The 17,382-nt window shown below is 37.2% G+C and overlaps 1 protein-coding gene across 16 annotated transcripts in view; it reads right to left on the reverse strand.

The window, feature by feature from the left end:
* The window catches only part of BCAS3 (BCAS3 microtubule associated cell migration factor), a 500,892-nt gene that overhangs the window by 375,998 nt on the left and 107,512 nt on the right, over window positions 1–17,382 (reverse strand). For all 16 annotated transcript variants that reach the window (XR_012155467.2, XR_012155469.2, XR_012155468.2 and 13 more), the window contains 2 exons: window positions 16,943–17,113; window positions 6,245–6,338 (listed from right to left, as the gene is read on the reverse strand). Coding sequence is in view for 13 of the 16 variants with exons in the window: in XM_073315905.2 (XP_073172006.1) it covers window positions 6,245–6,338; window positions 16,943–17,113 (265 nt within the window). In the remaining 3 variants the exon portion in view is untranslated. The remainder of the gene's footprint in view (window positions 1–6,244; window positions 6,339–16,942; window positions 17,114–17,382) is intronic.

The following is a 17,382-nucleotide window of genomic DNA, read 5'->3' on the forward strand; positions in this document are numbered from 1 at the left end:
TTTTTCCATGGTACTGTAATAACCATGACATTTTGTAAACTGTTTGTACCTGTTTAAATATTTCATTATAAAAGATAGTTTAAAGCTTAATCCCTGCTAACAAAAACTTATTGCACAATGTCATCACATTGCATGAAATTCACAGAAGAAAAATCCTGCTGTAAAAAAAGACTTGTGAGAATTTTTATCCTAACTACATTTGAAAGTTCCTGCATGCTGCCTAAACTGCAATCCTGCATGTACACAACACAATAGAGAAGTAAATTACTGGCTGTGTGCAACCAAAATTTCCACACAAGTATTCATGTCTTCATAGTCTAAGCAAAGAAAGGCCCAAATCATTGGTACAATCACTGATGGAGACTTGTGCATGATATGGAAGTCTAGCTAATGCTGACTCTGATCCTAACCTGATGGCCGAGGGCCATTGTTTATGCACAGAATGGGAGACCACAGACTGATCACCAATTTGTCACAGTCTTCAAAAAAGAAGTCACAGGTAGATGGTAAAGGCATCCAAGATTACACTGATGTGACCATGTAGACATAAGTGATATTGACTGTACAGCGTCTAAAACCTCATAAGGGAGAGGCTCTCTTAAGGAGCACAAATAAACAAAGCAAAACTATTTCCCCATGCTTATTTTCCCCACTACCGTTACTCTCACCTTCTTCTCAACTGTCAGAAATGGGCCCTCCTGATTATCACTACAAAAGTTTTTTGGTTTTTTTTTGCTAATAATAGCTCACCTTAATTGATCACTCTCATTATAGTGTGTATGGCAACACCCATTTTCTCATGTTCTCTGTCTGTGTATATATATATCTATATATCTTCCTACTGTATTTTACACTGTATGCATCCAATGAAGTGGGTTTTAGCCCATGAAAGCTTATGCTCAAATAAATGTGCTAGTCTCTAAAATGCCACAAGTACTCCTCGTTCTTTTTGCTGATACAGACTAACACAGCTACCACTCTGAAAGAAAGGAGACTGTTACCCGACATCACCACACAATTTCGTCACAGGTTGAAATGTTCTAATAATTAAGTTGCAGTTGGAGGTCTTCAATTCAGACAGAGACTTGAACTGCGAGAAAAAAAATATACTCTTCCAAGCTCTTCCCATCAGAAATGCACTTGTGCAGATTCTCAAAATAGGATCGTACGTGAGCTCTCTGGTCTCAGCACACATACCAGTTACTGGTGTCTGAATATTTCCATATGGCTCACTGGTCTTGGCTTCCCTTTGGTGAGCTTTGTCAGTCCTGCTGAACTTCTTGAGCTTAGCTTAGCTATTGTTCAAGGAGGCTTAGATGCCCTACTGGCCTCTGAAGCTCCTTGAGCTTGTCTCCTTGATTGGGTGAGGGCAGAAAGGGCAGGGGAAGTGGCAGTACTCTCCCAAGACCACTGAATCATGGTACCAAAATGAGCTGTCACTCACAGTGGATTGTGTAGATCTTCCAAGTAAATTAACACCCAGTGACATTAGTGGGGCACATCACACCTTATCATTCTGCAAGCCCAAGCAGACATCACTGCTTCCTTAGCCTTGTGAATGGAGAATCTCAGCAACTAGAACAGCTAGAAATTTTATTTACTGCAAAAAATCACTCCACCCCACACAAAACGAGGCTTTGATTCTGTGGAGAAGAAGACAGCAGCATGAAGGAGGTGCCCATACACCATACTGCTAGGTACCAGCCTAATCTATGCCCTGAACTCATATCTGTGTATTTTATACTTGCACACAGCACCTAGGTCACGGCGCTTGGCAATGTAGAATTATTACTTATAACGTTTATTGAATTTATTCAAAACCAGATGTCTAAAAGCAGAATGTGAGCTCTTCAAAGCTCTTATCTTTATTTCAGTCTCAAAAGTACTGACCAACATGTTTGGCACAATATAAATAAAATTGGTGATTTTGATAGTAAAATCTAGTAACATTTATGAAAATTATATCAGTTTTCGATATAAAATGGATATGCAGAATACTCATACAAATTCTACCTACAAAGAGTTAATAATTTTCAGTTAGCAAACAAGCTGACAGCATAATGGCTAGAGACCTGCATGTGAAACCTGGGGTAAGTTTAACTAAACTCCCATCCAAAAACAGTACAAGAGTACTGTATAAGAAATCTGTCTGTTGGCTATCACCAATGGCAAAGAAAACCTGTAAAATGGGCTTAAATCTTCTTCGTTTGCATTACAACACAATGTTCTTTCAGGGGAAAATAACTATAATGATAAGTTCATTTTAATTCAGTATTTGGTGTATATCTGTCTTGATGCCCTTTACTGATTATTCCCGAAGATGAAATCACCATTAGACAGGTAGGAGATATCCATTCTTTTTACTTTTACTGAACTGCTTCCATACTTCAAAATTAATCTATTTATCTTAAAAAATGTAAAGCAGAAAGGCAAGGACAGTCTATAAATGGCCCTGGATTTTGTCAAATTCCAGCAAATCTAGGGGTTCTGTTGGTCAAACCCCAGGGTCATGGAGTTTCCAGCTGTAAGGCAAACACACACACACAACTATATGCAATTTAATTTTTTGTTAAATAAAAGCATAGCATTTTCTGAATTAGGCAAAAAATTGTGAAGACACCGTACATTGTCAGACTTTGCAATTTGTGTTCCCACGATTTTTATCAGTCCCTGTTATTAAGGCAGTTTTTAATCAGGATTAGCTGCCTGTTTTAGAATAAGACATTCACAATACCAACTGCTCCAGCAGCAGCCTGTTACTGCCAGGATGCTCCAGGGAGATGTGTACTGGGATATTTCAGATTCTGTTAAAAATCTAAGCCGCCCACTCAGCACACTGAGAAGTGCTGATTCAACTGCTTATTATTTTATTATCCAAGCAATTACTTTTTTCAAACTTGGTCATGGATCTAGTCCAAAATAAACACTAATTATATGCCAAGTTTTCCGTTTCAAAGGTCAGCTGTTTTTGAGTTACCTGCCTGAAGAAAGCATGGCAATTTGTACAAATGGGAAAAGATGTATTTTTTCAGCATGTCTTAATGCAAAAAGAAAAAGAGAAAAAGATTTGCCTCAGTCTTAAAAAAATATCACATTGGCAAAGGCCAGTCAGCAACAGACAAGCTTATGGGGCCTGATCCAAAACCCAGTGCACTCTAGGGAGTCCGCCCATTGTTTTCAATAGACTTTGGATCAGGCCCATAATGAGATTTAACACGGCTAGGGAGCTAAAGGTGCAGTACATTTTTTTCTTTTTAAATAAAAAACAAAAGTTTTAGGCCAAATATCACGCTGACATCAGTACTTCCCTCTTCTCCTCCTCTTTGTAGGGCCTTTTTGTAATCTTTGTTCTATAGTGAAGCGAAACTTAACGCTATCCCCATCTAACAGCTATTTTTACAGTGTGACATTTCTAAGTGTTGTAATGTTGTTGTATCGCTTTTGATTAAATCATCACAAACTAGTCCTATGTTCAGTACAAAGGAGTGCATTAGAAATATTTCAAGTGAGTATCTTTGTCATATCACAAATACATTCTATTGACAATCTGGTTCGTTTAAGGATTGCTTAAGGGGGCTATGCTGCTTAACTCGATCAGCTTTTGTTGCATAGAAACTGTGTTAATGTAACTTATCAATCTTCCTGCATGTTTTGACTTTTGGTGCATTGTTACATTTATTTATCAGGTACTCTGAAGAGCTGTACTATAATTCTGGACCTGTGATTCACAATGCTTAAATTATTTTTGAAAACTGAATACGTGCAAAATATTTTCACGAGTGTATTGCTACAAAGAAACAATGAATATAAATTGCTATTTGATTAGCCACAAATCTAAATGTAAAAAGGTTCAGTGTCCATCAATTCCACTGGTTAGTGAAATTTAGCCATTAGATATTGGTATGATGTCTCAGAATATAATATCAGGGGTAATTAATGGATTATATAGTTATATAATAGCCAGTAGAAGAACCTGGTAGCAAAAGCCACTTCTTGTTTTCATTATGCTTTGCAAAAATACCAGTCTGAATGGCAACATGCCACTTATGTAAAGGGTTAAAATGATGTCATTTACAGTGCTGACATCAAATATAACCCAATCTGGATATTAAATAGAGAATCCAGCTTACTGGTTTAAGTGATAATTTCACTGTGTATGGAGCTGAAGTAATAATTTTCAATCTTTTCTGAACTTCACTGGAAAAACACAGGCTGAGCAGCATGATTTAATACCTTGCCGTGGGTCATCCATTTTCACAAGAGTTTCATGACACACAGCAAACAGTCAACAATGTGCCCACCGCAACCTTAATGTGAGTGGGTCTTTGTCCAGCTTGTGCACTCTTTGGCAGCCTGGAAACAGAAACCAGATGCAGATATAGTTCACCCTGGGTTTAAAAAAAAAAGAGGAAGGAATCTGTGGCTACCTTGGAACCCATCATGGGTGGGAGGAAGCTATCCAAGGATTTTGCTGGCACCTCCTTGTGGCAGATGCCCAGTGCAGGTACTCTGTCTGGAAGGGATACGATTATCAGATAATATGGAATGGAAAAGAATTTTAAGGAAAACATCCCTTACGGGAGCTGAATAAGGGGGGCTCCTAAGTCTCATCAGCGAGAAGCCAACACCTCCTCCTTTTCGTAGCCCCCTTTAAGGGAGCTGAGGAAGGGGGTTTGGGGCTTCTACATCCAGATCAGCAGGGAGCCAACCTCTTCTTCACACCTCTGTATGATCTGTTGCTGGGTACTCCCAGATATTATAAATGAATGAAGTTGCAGCCTAATTAAACCACACCATGGCCTCATGTCTTTCTTCCAGTGTGGACAGAAAATACTTGTGTTTAGAAAATGATGTTTTCCCCACAAAGTGTCTTGTTCAACTAGGAGATCCATGGAAACAGGATATTGTATCATAGACAAAAGATTATAATTTCAGTGCATGATCAAACAAAGAGAAAAAAAGCTGAGACATTCTAATATATATGCAAATTCATATCTCCATCTATAAAAGTACTACAAAATCTGTTGTTACATAAATATTTTCCTTTTCTCTAATTTACACCATTTCCCTTTTTAAAGGGTATTTAACGAATGGTTATTGCATCCCAAAGAACTATTTCAATTTGTCAGCACCACCCACACTCTAAGTATTATTTTTTGTACCGAACACGCAAGACTGAGAACAGTACCGAAATATCACCATTCTGGAATTTACAGAGTACATTCTCACCTTAATCCACAGAGAGTTACATGTAAAATCCCCAAACTATGAGATAAGAATACAGCTTTTTATGTCAAAAGCACTAATAGTAGGGATGCTTTGAACCGCACACTACTATTAAGGAGTTTTGACATAACAGATGGGATGTCAAAATCAGTCTGACTGGTCACCACAAGTGAAGATATACATGACATACATTCAGTTTTAGTTCTTTGAAATGTGACTTCATCCCCAAGATCTTCAGGGCATTTACGACGTTTTAGAACTCATTAATTTAGGCAAGCGGAAGATGCTGATTCCCTAGCCCTTTTACTGACCACTGTGCAGTCAATCAAAAAGTTATTTCTCTGTCTTAAGAAGACTAATAAACATACTACTTGTCAACTGGACAAGATTCACTAACAGGATGCATCTCACCTGCCCACAACCATTCTTCATCTGCAAAGAGGAAGGAGGGGAAAAGGTGCTTTCTTTGAGGTTTTTAAAATATTTTCAGATCACGGCTCACAGCACTCCAAAGAAAGGGAAGGGCAGAATCCTGAGTTACATGTCAACAAAACATCTTTTGTCACCACAAGTTACCTTAAAAATATTTGTTTAATTGAAATTACCCATTTTATTCTCAAATCTAGGATGAAGAAATATTTTAGGAAAGCTATAGTCCCTAACTTCTGGAAGGAAAGCGTATTAGGAAACATAATTAATTAACTTCCCTTAGTATTTCAGCTATATCTACTACTACAGATATTAGTCATATTGTTCCTTCATGCATTATAGCTGTTTGAGGCTGAAAGTGCCAGAAAAGACAAATTAACTGCAGTCTCGGTCAACTGATATTCAACAGTCAACTAAAAGACTTCAGATGCCAACGTTTACTAAAGTCATCATGTGCATGTACCACACTGGACTACTAAAAGACTGATGTAATTTTTAATTCCCTGAAAGAAACATAATACACATGAACCACATTTTTTACTCTTCACATACAATATGATACAAAATTAACGATGGTAAAAGAACTTACCACTGGGGTTAAAAGCCATGCAGCATATAGGCTTTTCATGGGCAGGGAAGTGGGCCACAATACCGTTGCTGTCAGAATCCTCGCTAACGATCACCTGCATAATATTAATTGAGACAAAGAAAGGTTAGGTGTTGCTGTATGGTACAAAGTTGCACAGTCATTCAACACCCACTCATTTCTGCACTTCTCTGCAGAATTTTGAAGATTCTGTTAATGACTGCCTGAAGAGTAGAAATCCAACAGGCCTCTTCATAAGCAGTGGAAATTCATGCCGGGATTACTAACACTTGAATATCCATTTTACAAAAGATACATACTAGCAGGAATTAGAAATATTAATATGTGTAAAATCTATAGGAAACATCCAGACAATTGCACAATTTTCTGCACTATTTTGTAGATGACATGGAGTGATTTTTAAAGCGTACAGCTCCCATACTGCAGACTACAAAAAACTGGACATACTACGGGAGTCCCGGGGAGTCCCTTTTACTTATCGCTTACAGATAGAATACTACTGCTGCTCTGCTGCACGAAGTGTTGGTGGGTACAGCGCAGGTTTGTGCAGGACTCTGTACCCTGGGTATTATGAAGCTAGGCTCCATGTCTAGATTGCTGCAGGTTGAGGCAGGGTTGTTGCCAGTAGGTCTATGATTAGGAGGATCCAGTGGGGTCAACTTTCTACTTCAGAAAACATTTGTTAGTCTCTAAGGTGCCACAACTACTCCTCGTTCTTTTTACTTCAGAATAGAATCTCCTGTTCCATCTCAAGGACTCAAGAAGAAGCTGTACAGAAGCTGTGGAATTATCTCACTTTTCTTCAGGTTGGTAGGTGGACTTTGTCCTGCACAAAGTCAATTTGTTTGAGCTAGTCCAAGAGGGATTGATGAGGGACAATTTCAGCCAGAAAGCATACATAATTCCTTAAGTGTAAACAAGAAATAATTTTTCTAGCAAGACGAAACAAAAAATGACAGAAAAAGAACAGGTAGCACAAATGCAACCTAAAAAGCGGAAGGTGTCACTTAATCATGACACAGGAAAACCTTTTCCTTTGTAATATTTAAAGTATACGTAGCAGAACTGTCTGCAAGTAGGAAAAAAGACTGCTTATACAAAGGGAAAAAATAAAGATTGAACACGTCTGTTAGGTCATCTAATCCATCTTCCTGGTAGTCCAGGACACTTCACTACAATATGTTCCCATTGTTTTATTATAATCTTGTTTACCTGAAACCAGTTTAAAATATCAAAGTACAGAGTAGAAAGTATCTACTTTGGCCCATGATCCTTGGTTTTCAATGTTCTGTTGTCCCCATCTATAAGCATTGTGGTTTGAATGACAAGGAAGTAATGTGGTCCAGACACCCTAGCACACAGAAGGGGAAGGTTGAGTGTGTATATTGAAACAACTCCCTTATAAAAACTTAGTTATTGACAATCGTTAAGCACTGAATAGGTTTCCAAGGGAGACTGTGAAATCCCCTTCACTGGAGGTTTTTAAGAACAGGTTAGATCAACCCCTGTCAGGAATGGTCCTGTCTCAGTCCAGGGGGCTGGACCAGATGACCTCTAAATATCACTTCCTGGCCTACGTTTCTATGATTCTAGTTAAATATGGAAAACTCAAAACAAAACAAAATAATCCCAAAAAATTATTAATGAAAAACATTTGACAATTTATTAACAATGTAACCCATATTAAGTGAATGGCATCTACGCTAAATAAGCAAGGTTCCAGTTTTCTTAATAAGGTAGTGTAAAATTATTTCTTCCAAGTTTCTAATAATTTGTTCTTGTGTTCCAAAACACTTTTGAGCATTTAAAACTTCCTTTTCTTAACAGTCATTGGATGAAATGAGAAATCATCTTAAAATGTTTAAAGAAGTCATGTAATAGAGATGAGGAGGCCTGTGCCCGACTTATTTTAAACGTTCAAACTACTTGGCACTGTCATATACAGACAATTATGGTTTTGCTTTCCGTTGTCAGCATTCCGTACTGATTCCAGAACCACTAAGAAAAGGGTCTGGAGATCTTCCTAAGAGCATTTCAAAGAAACAGCATTCCTTTTCGCAGCCTATATAAGCTGCACTGAATAACTCCTGTATATCATCTTTTCACAGCTTCCACTTTTATGTATTCTTACCCTAGGCCTCCTCATCATAATTAAAGATAGCAGTTGCACCCTAAGCTAGTATCACACACGAAACAGCAGATTTTTAAATCCAGTCATGTTACACCAAGTTTTTGTTAACCTGAAATTTGTAGATATCAGTATTCATCTAAAAGCACAGTTAAAACAAGTTAATGTACATTATCTGATCTGTTGCATGTGCAAATTTTTATACAGACAGCAAACATGATTAATTCAGTGTGGGTTCCTTTTAAATGAAAGTTGCACCGAGATGATTATCTCTAAAACAAAAATCTCTGTACAATGGTCAAAGAACAGTCTGGCTGTTAGGAAAACGCAAACACTTTTAGTCTAAAAGTATCATGACAAATAGGGATTCCACAGGATCTTTAGGCATTGTGAAACGCTACCCTAATTTGAGTACAGCATAATGCCAAAAATTTACCATTCATAGGTTGAGCGAATGGAGTTCAAATTTTAAAACTGTTTTTCAGCTACTTAAAATGCTCTTCCTGGAAGGGCGTAATTTGTGAGTGATTTAATATCAGTTTTCTAATAATCTCCGGTTCTTCATACAAAGCTGACCTACAAACATAACAAATGAACTACCTTTTAATCTTTTCACTTGGATTTACTATGCCACTGTTTGTGATTTTTTTAAAGGAATAAGAACAAATTGATTTCTATTGTCTCCTTTCTACATTCAGAAACACATAACAGGCCTTGAAGACCATGCAAACCCCAAAATGCTAGAGAGTCTGACTCTTTGGAAAGCTGTCTTATTCAAATGGCAATGTCAGTGTCTCATGTTTAGCTAAAGAGAGTAAGAACTCAAATCTTTGTGACTCAAAAATACAGAAATTAACAGGAGGTGGAGAGCTCCTACAAGTGATCCTCCAACTCTCATGGCTCTCAGCCCCACACTGTCTTTCCATCGAATACTTTTCACTCCCTACCATGGCAGCCACTAAGAAAATGGAGTTAGCGACCTCACATACCTGCCAATGTGGGGAAATATGAAATTAAAGACACATCCCTCATGTTTTTAAAGTCAACATAACAAAGGAAATTACACTGGAATACAGGAGGGAGGTTAGCAAGGACCTGAAATGGACAGTGTTTTGTTCATCACTTACTTATATTTAAAAATCTTCTGGGTGTACCTGAAACTTTTACTGTTTTTCCCCTTCTTGAATGTCTGACTGGGCAGTTGCCGTGGTAAGCTAGGGAGAGGCCTTTTTCACATCTCAATATCATCTCTACACTACAATGGAAGGAAGAGGCTGAGGGTTCTCCCTGGCTGACCAGATGATCAGTCTTGTCAGCGAGAGAAGAGCCCAGCAATGAACTCTAGGCTGTGGTCCTTTCAAAGCAAGGAAAAATATGAATGCCTAGTCTTCCTACAGATTTTGTACCCCATGTAACGTTTTCAGTTAGATGCAATTTTTTATTGATCTATTGCCCCTAGTGTGAACACAACAATACTAATATGAAGGTATCTTTAACTATACCCCTGTAACAGTACAAATTGCACAATTTTCATTTCCAGAATAAGGCTGAAAGCTGCTGCACTGAGGCAATGAAGAAGGTATTCAGACCACAGGGGATTCTTCTAGATAGACTTCACAGAAGATGGGATGGGGACACTTTACGCTGATGCTGAAATGAAAGAAATTTTCTGCAAGGGTACTGGAGGGGCTGGAGTGGGTTGAGAATTATCCATGGTGATTGGGAGGTACGTTAAATCAACATTGACGTTGTAAAGCCGTCCCTTTCCACCAGTTCAGACTATGTGCAACTAAGAAGGGCGGAAGTGAGAATCCTTTCTTGGGAAAGGATGGCACAAATTGCGTAAGGATGTTTTCAGCTGCTGCCAGAGTGGGGAAGCCCCCAACCCCATATTCTCATGCTGGAACTTTTTCAAACTCCATGGCAGTGATTTAAACACACTCCCTTTGGTGCTAAGATTAAAACACCATGACAAAGTCACTTTTAGTAATAGGCTCATAAATCCGGCCACTGTCCTCGCAAATGCCTGGTAACTCAGTATCACAAGGTTACTCAAATATCTTCCTTACATATTTCCCTATCATCAGAAATTAAGAATTCCACAAAAATAACATTAGGCCTTTTCTGTCGAGACCCTGAAAATCACCACTCATCTTATCTGAGATGCCCAGCCAGCACCTCAGCCAGATAGCTGCAATGAGATTTTCAAAAGAAGCAGCTCTACCCAGTGCTTAATTGAACATGATGAGTCACTGCTATAGCTCTATCAAGCTGACTACATTGAAGTTCAACAAAACACTAAGCAATAAAAGACTAATAAAGTAGTCATTATCTTCTTTAAACAGAAAAACAGACAAAAAACCAACAGGAATCATTACACTTGTTATTAGAATACAATGTTTGCTTTCAAGGAAAGAGAGAGAGTTTAAACTAAAGCCTTTTATTCCTAATTTGCGTTTTACTTCATTTTTAGTATATTCCATGTTGTTGAACAGAAGCCATTGACAATTGTGACTTCAATTATTTTAATCTTTAAATTACACGTCTTACCCCAGTGGAGACATGCTTTTAAACAAAATATGAAAGTAACACAAATAAAAATGGACACAAATTGAATCAAGTTGGTCTTATTCTTAATACAATTAAGAAAGAATGATTTTTATGATGATGGGATCAAACTAATCAATTTAGCAACAGAAATATGAAGAATAAAATATTCTATAACTATTGCACATACAAAAATATCTTCATTAAAGTCTCAGTGGATTTAAATAGCTAAAGTCAGTGCATTGTCAGCTTCAGGTCCTAAGATGTATGTGCAAAAAAACCCCAAAACCATTATAGCTAAGGTCAAACATCAGTGGAAAAGGGCTAAAAGTGATAAATCTGTGGCATTAACTACTGCTCCCCTTTTAATAGAATCCAGCATAAACTCAAAACAGCCTTGCGCTCAGCCTGAACCGTTTATCTGAGACAAAAATGTCTTCTTGACAAAAAGCAGATCCCCTTTAATAAAAGTAAGGCAGACAGTATTATGCTCTGAGGGAATCCTGTTGCTATATTTTATTTTTATTTACATTATCATATATATCTATAATCCATGTAGATATAAAAAGTGAAATATATTCTGAGTGTTAGAATATTGAATTAACTTTTGTGAAAATTGTACTTTGTCGTAAGTAAAAGTACAGGGATTAATAACCAATGGAATTGCGTATGCCGTTAAAGTTTTACTGTTGAATACCCTTTATTCTTTAAGCCTTTTGTTTTACCATAAATGATTCTTGATACTTGAGAAGCATCTTTATTTGGTTCAATTGTTATCAGCTCCTTACCAAATGGAAATGAACTTATGGAACTGCAGCAGTCTGCCTTTTTTTTTTTTTTGGTGTGTGTGTGTAAAGAATTCCTCTTTAATGCAATAAAAAGTTAACAGGGAACAGGAAAAAAACACCAATCACATTTTAAAACATAAAAAGACAAACATGTTATATATCTTATAATTTTTCGAAGTTAACATTAAAAAAATTTCCTCAAATATTTTCATGTGTTTTGAATGATCAATGAGTAACTCAGTGATATATCATTAATCACATCACTATCAAAAACATTAAGAATCAACTAAATCTTAGATGTTTAACAGATTTATATTCAGGCACAAAACTGCCGGCTTTTGAAAAAGGTCATTATTTCAGACTAAATGTGGGTGGCCTAGTTGATGAATTAATTAAGAATAAAGAATCAAAGGTCAAAAGAAAATAATTTTTCTATAAAACTCAAACCACTAAAGGTTTCTGTATTTATTTCCAATTAGAGAAAAAAAGAGGACATCTGTATAGGTTCGTTTTTATCCATTTAAACTAATTAACAGATCCAAATAAATAGCCACTGCAGTTAACTGAAAAGTTTGGTAACACTTCATTAAAAGAACGTTTAAACAAGCACATGGACCGTGGTAACATATTTTGGTTGACCACAAAGTTACTTGGGGTTCTTGATCATTATTTTTATTCAGTTTTTAAATATAATCCAAATAATCCAATAATTCAACATTTCTACACTTTTCTTTTAACGACACTACAGTTAAAAACTCTCTCAGAGTACTACTGTTTTTAAAAGAAGGAACTAGCACATAAACAACTGCCACATGTGAGACTTCACTAATATATCTACATTAATAAGATTTACCAAAAATATTTTCCCCAGAGATTTACAACATTACATCTCTGTGTCGTTAAATTCAAAGATTTCTTCGGTGTACAAATGTGTGTATATTTCTGTATAACGTTAATAAATGTTTCAAATTAAGCAATATTATGTTAATATCGTATCTCATAAAATGCACTGAGTGCTATCTTGCATTCTTTACACTGGCTGCCTATAAAAGGGTAAACTGAATTTTAAAAAGAGAGAGAATAATGTCCGTTTAAAATTCTAACACTTCTGGCCTAACTATGTTCAATACATGCTTCTTAACCCTAATTTCGGCAGGTAAATCTTCATATCACACACACCTCCAAGTTAGGGTTTATACTGTCATATCCAAAGTCAACAATCACACATTCTGCTTTTGTAGGCCCCACGGTATAGAACAAGCTCCCCAGTGACACCTATTTCATTTAATCCTTTACTTACTTTTTTCCCTTTCAAAAGTGTTTGCAGGATAACCACTGCTGGCCACATATTTATTACCTTCCTTTCCTATGCTTTTTATTCCACTTTTTAAACTGGACCCCTCATTTGTTTTTACATATCTCTCTCTTAAAGAGGTCATTTCATTATTTTTATTACTCTGTAATTGTTTTCATTCCATTATATAATACAATGCCCAAAGTTCTTTGTCAGAGGTGGGGTTAGTGCTACGTGGATAAATAGGGTGATTTTGGAATTCACAACGGGCATTTAGGTGCCCAGTTGAAAGCCATTCGAAGTTGGGCACCCGACTCCCATCCACGTCCCTGAAACTAGAGGTGCTATTATTTTTGACTATCCTTTAAGACACACACACACCCCAACGCACAGGTCCCTGGATGAAAGGGCTTTGCTTCAGGGTCTGGAAAGGGTTAACTCAATCCAGAATACAAACTTATGTGGAATCCGTGGGTTCCCATGCAATTTAGGAAGACCCAAGCTACCATTGAGCACATCCATCCCAATTCAACAGAGATGTAATAGCCCAAACCACAAATCCTCATCTTTCCCTTTCCACCTAAAAGAAGTCAGGGATTCTACCCAATGGGGTGTCTCATACCTACTTTGTCATTTCATTTCTCCGAATGAGTCTAGATCTCGATAAAAGAAAAGGAGTACTTGTGGCACCTTAGAGACTAACCAATTTATTTGAGCATGAGCTTTCGTGAGCTACAGCTCACTTCATCGGATGCATACTGTGGAAACTATGTCCTATCATTGCCCGCTTAATCACTGCCAGGAGCGGTGCCTTGAAAGCAAAGATAAAAATACACAAGGGATTTGACCTGTAACTGTAGAACAATTATTTCATCTGAGCATGGGGATAACATTAGACCCTGTTAGTAACCCACATTAACCATCCAGCTCAACCCCTCTCCATCCCAACTGGGTGAACCCAACAAAGGTTTGAGGAATGGGGCAGGTGTGAAGGTGGGGTAAAACACACTACAGACAAGCCAATTTGCAATGATGGGGTCATTTCCCTCCAGACATTAAATATAATGAGCAAGGATCAACCCAGCTCAGGTAGTCATATAGGCAGCAATCGAGCAAGGTGATTAACCATGTGCCTACCTTTAAGAAGGCAGTGCAGTTGTAGCCATGTCAGTCCTAGGGTATGGGAGAGACAAGGTGGGTGAGGTAATATCTTTTATTGCACCAACTTCTGTTGGTGAGAGAGAGACAAGCCTTTGAGCTACACATTGCTCTTCTTCAGATCTCTCTGACCAACAGTGGTTGGTCCAATAAAAGACATTACCTCACCCATCTAGTCTCTCTAATACCTTTAAGCATGTGAGCAGTCCTATTTACTTCAGTGAGACTACTCACACACTTAAAGTCAGGCATTTGCTTAAGTGACTTCCTAACTGGAGCCTGAATCAATTATGCTATGAAAACTACCCATTCTGTGGAGGTAGTGCAGATGGATCCTACATCATCTAAACAGTAACCGGTCACCTCCTCCAGACGTACCCGATCCCATCAGTGTGAGAGAGCAGGAGCATTCCCAGCCTCCTACCAACTGACTCTTATTCCCACTCCCCTGCACTGGAACTAGTTAATTCATGCAGCCAGGAGAACTGGAATCTGCCATGTTCAAGCCAGGATCATGCACAAAATCCGCTGATTCAATTCAATGATGGGGGAAACAGAGAAGGAGGGTAGCATCTAGCAATGACTCAGAAGGGACAGAACTGCACGTCACACACCTTACACAGGAAAGTGCCCTACAGAGGCAGTGTTCTACAACAACCAACATTTTCTAGGCCACATAAAAAATTAAAACTATCTCCCAGATTTTTGTTGATCAAGCTTCTTCATTGATAGACCTAGACCTTTCCCTGAAGTTATAAAAAGGCCCTCTGTGGGGGGTGGGGTTCCCCATATTAGAAAAACCCATGCAGAAAATTCTGAGAGCCAGCTCCACACTGAAAATAAATTATCAACCCCAGTACTGTTTACATATCCCAGGTGACAAAAATATAAACACCAGAAAGTTATTTCTGGATTCAAATGATCTAAGAATAGTGTCTACCTCAAAACCTGATACTTCAGGGTTTAAGACAAAAAACACAATTGTTTCATGAGCAATAGTGGCTTATTTATGATATTGTAGTGTTACTTGGGCAAGGCAACTGTAACCATTTTTGTAACTACTTTTCCACAGTGTCCTTTAAGTTTGATTACTCCCTACTACTGGTAAGGTCAGAGGACAAGTTCATAAAAACCTCTAAACCAACAACGAGACTTAAAAACCTAAGATAAATCATTTTATTTCTAATGCAGAATAGTTAATGCACAGACAAGAACATCAGAAATAATGACTGCATTAAACAAGGCTTCATGATAAATTTATGAAGTAGAATTTCTCTTTTTTTCTGGCTTTCTAAGAAAAGGCAACAGAAAATTTTCCAGGAAACAAAAATGAACCCCAAAGGCCAGCAGCTTTATTTTACTAACAGGTTTCAGAGTAACAGCCGTGTTAGTCTGTATTCTCAAAAAGAAAAGGAGTACTTGTGGCACCTTAGAGACTAACCAATTTATTTGCGCATAAGCTTTCGTGAGCTACAGCTCACTTCATCAGATGCAGTGAGCTGTAGCTCACGAAAGCTTATGCTCAGATAAATTGGTTAGTCTCTGAGGTGCCACAAGTACTCCTTTTCTTTTTGATTTTCCTAACAGAATCTTGTAAAATCAAATAAAATACTGTTATTTTCTATTTTCTGCTGGTTTTGTATTATTTTGTTTTTAGGAGAGAAGGGGCTTCTATATCAAATCACTGGCAACACTATATGGATTTGATTATCTTTAAATTAATTCTTGGAAACATTAAAGTATCAGACAGCATATTATAAACCTGGAAAGGAAAATATTTTATTTTATCATCAGTTAGGAAACATACCTAACATGACTTTTTCTTTTATTTTTAAATATCTTACCAAGATAACAAAGCTGTACACACAGTACATCCTAAACTTTAGTGTGGGCCCTTTGGGGGTTGGGAGAAATAGGAAGGAATAAGGGCAGGTTGTTGTTGGTTTTGTTTTTAATTCAGCAAATGTTGACAAATATATTATGGAAAAAACTCAATTTGAGGAACCGCCACAAATAATTAAACCAGTTAGAGTCTTGCATGAGTAGAGTTTCCAGGATCAGGCCCTTGAAAAATAAACTATTAGTTGAATAAATCAATAAGAAACCTATGACACCTTTATTTTATAAAGAAACTCAATTAAAACACTAGTTTCCATTTTAAATGGTTGACATATGGGTTTTTTAAACAGATAATCTTACATGGTACAATTGTATTCTATAAATTAACTATGCTGTCAGAAAAACAATATTAAATGGCAGACTAGGACTCACTTAAATTTATGCTTTGAAAAGTTGAGTAATTACAGACTTTCTACCCAAGTTCTCATTTTCTTAGCTAACCATAGTCTCCCAGTTATTACTATTTTACACCATATCAAACAATTCACCATATTTCTAGAGCAGTGTCAAAATTTCCTGCTACATTATGTATTAATAAATGTAATCAGACCATACCCACATACAACTGGTCAGCATAAATCAACATCACTTTTGAGCAAGTGTTAGAGGGACAGAAAGTGACACTTCACACTTGATGTTGTCAAAATGTCATGTAAATGCGCACTACAGGCTATATTCATGCTGGCTTAAATTCAGTCCCAAATAGCACTTCCTAAGCCATAACAATGTGCATCTGTAAATTTGCTTGATCTGATAAAATTCATGGTTATATTTTTCATTTGGAAATGTAAACGCACATAATGCATTTTTAATTCTAAAGTCTTGTGACACTGATACTCTTTTTGTTTCTTTGCAAGTTGTATTACCTGCCCTTCTCCAACTGTCTCGGTATCAATAACAGTGATGATCCCAGGCACCAGAGGACTTCGACGAGTATTGCTATGAACTAAAATCTCTTCTTCAGTTGCTCCTGAAGGCAATGTCCCTGTCAGCTGTGTAACCACTTTCCCAACCATTGTAAGTCCAGTCTTTATCGTCTATAAAAAGAAAGAGAACCAATAAATACAGTTTTAGGGCTGTTTTTCAGATCTACATTGAAATTTCTCTCACAGCACAGTGAATGTGGTGACTAGATTGCTCATCACCATACATCAAAAAACACATAAAACAAATTAAATGGGTTTTTATAACTGACATACTAATTGTGTGAGATGCTAAATGTAATAACATTCTATTTAAAAGGCTTAGCAAGCTACCAGTAGAGTTTGATCTATCTCGTGAACTAGTTTTCTTTGGAAAATAAAAT

This window comes from Lepidochelys kempii, chromosome 17 (genome assembly GCF_965140285.1).
Source record: "Lepidochelys kempii isolate rLepKem1 chromosome 17, rLepKem1.hap1, whole genome shotgun sequence".
Taxonomy (NCBI): Eukaryota; Metazoa; Chordata; order Testudines; family Cheloniidae; genus Lepidochelys; species Lepidochelys kempii.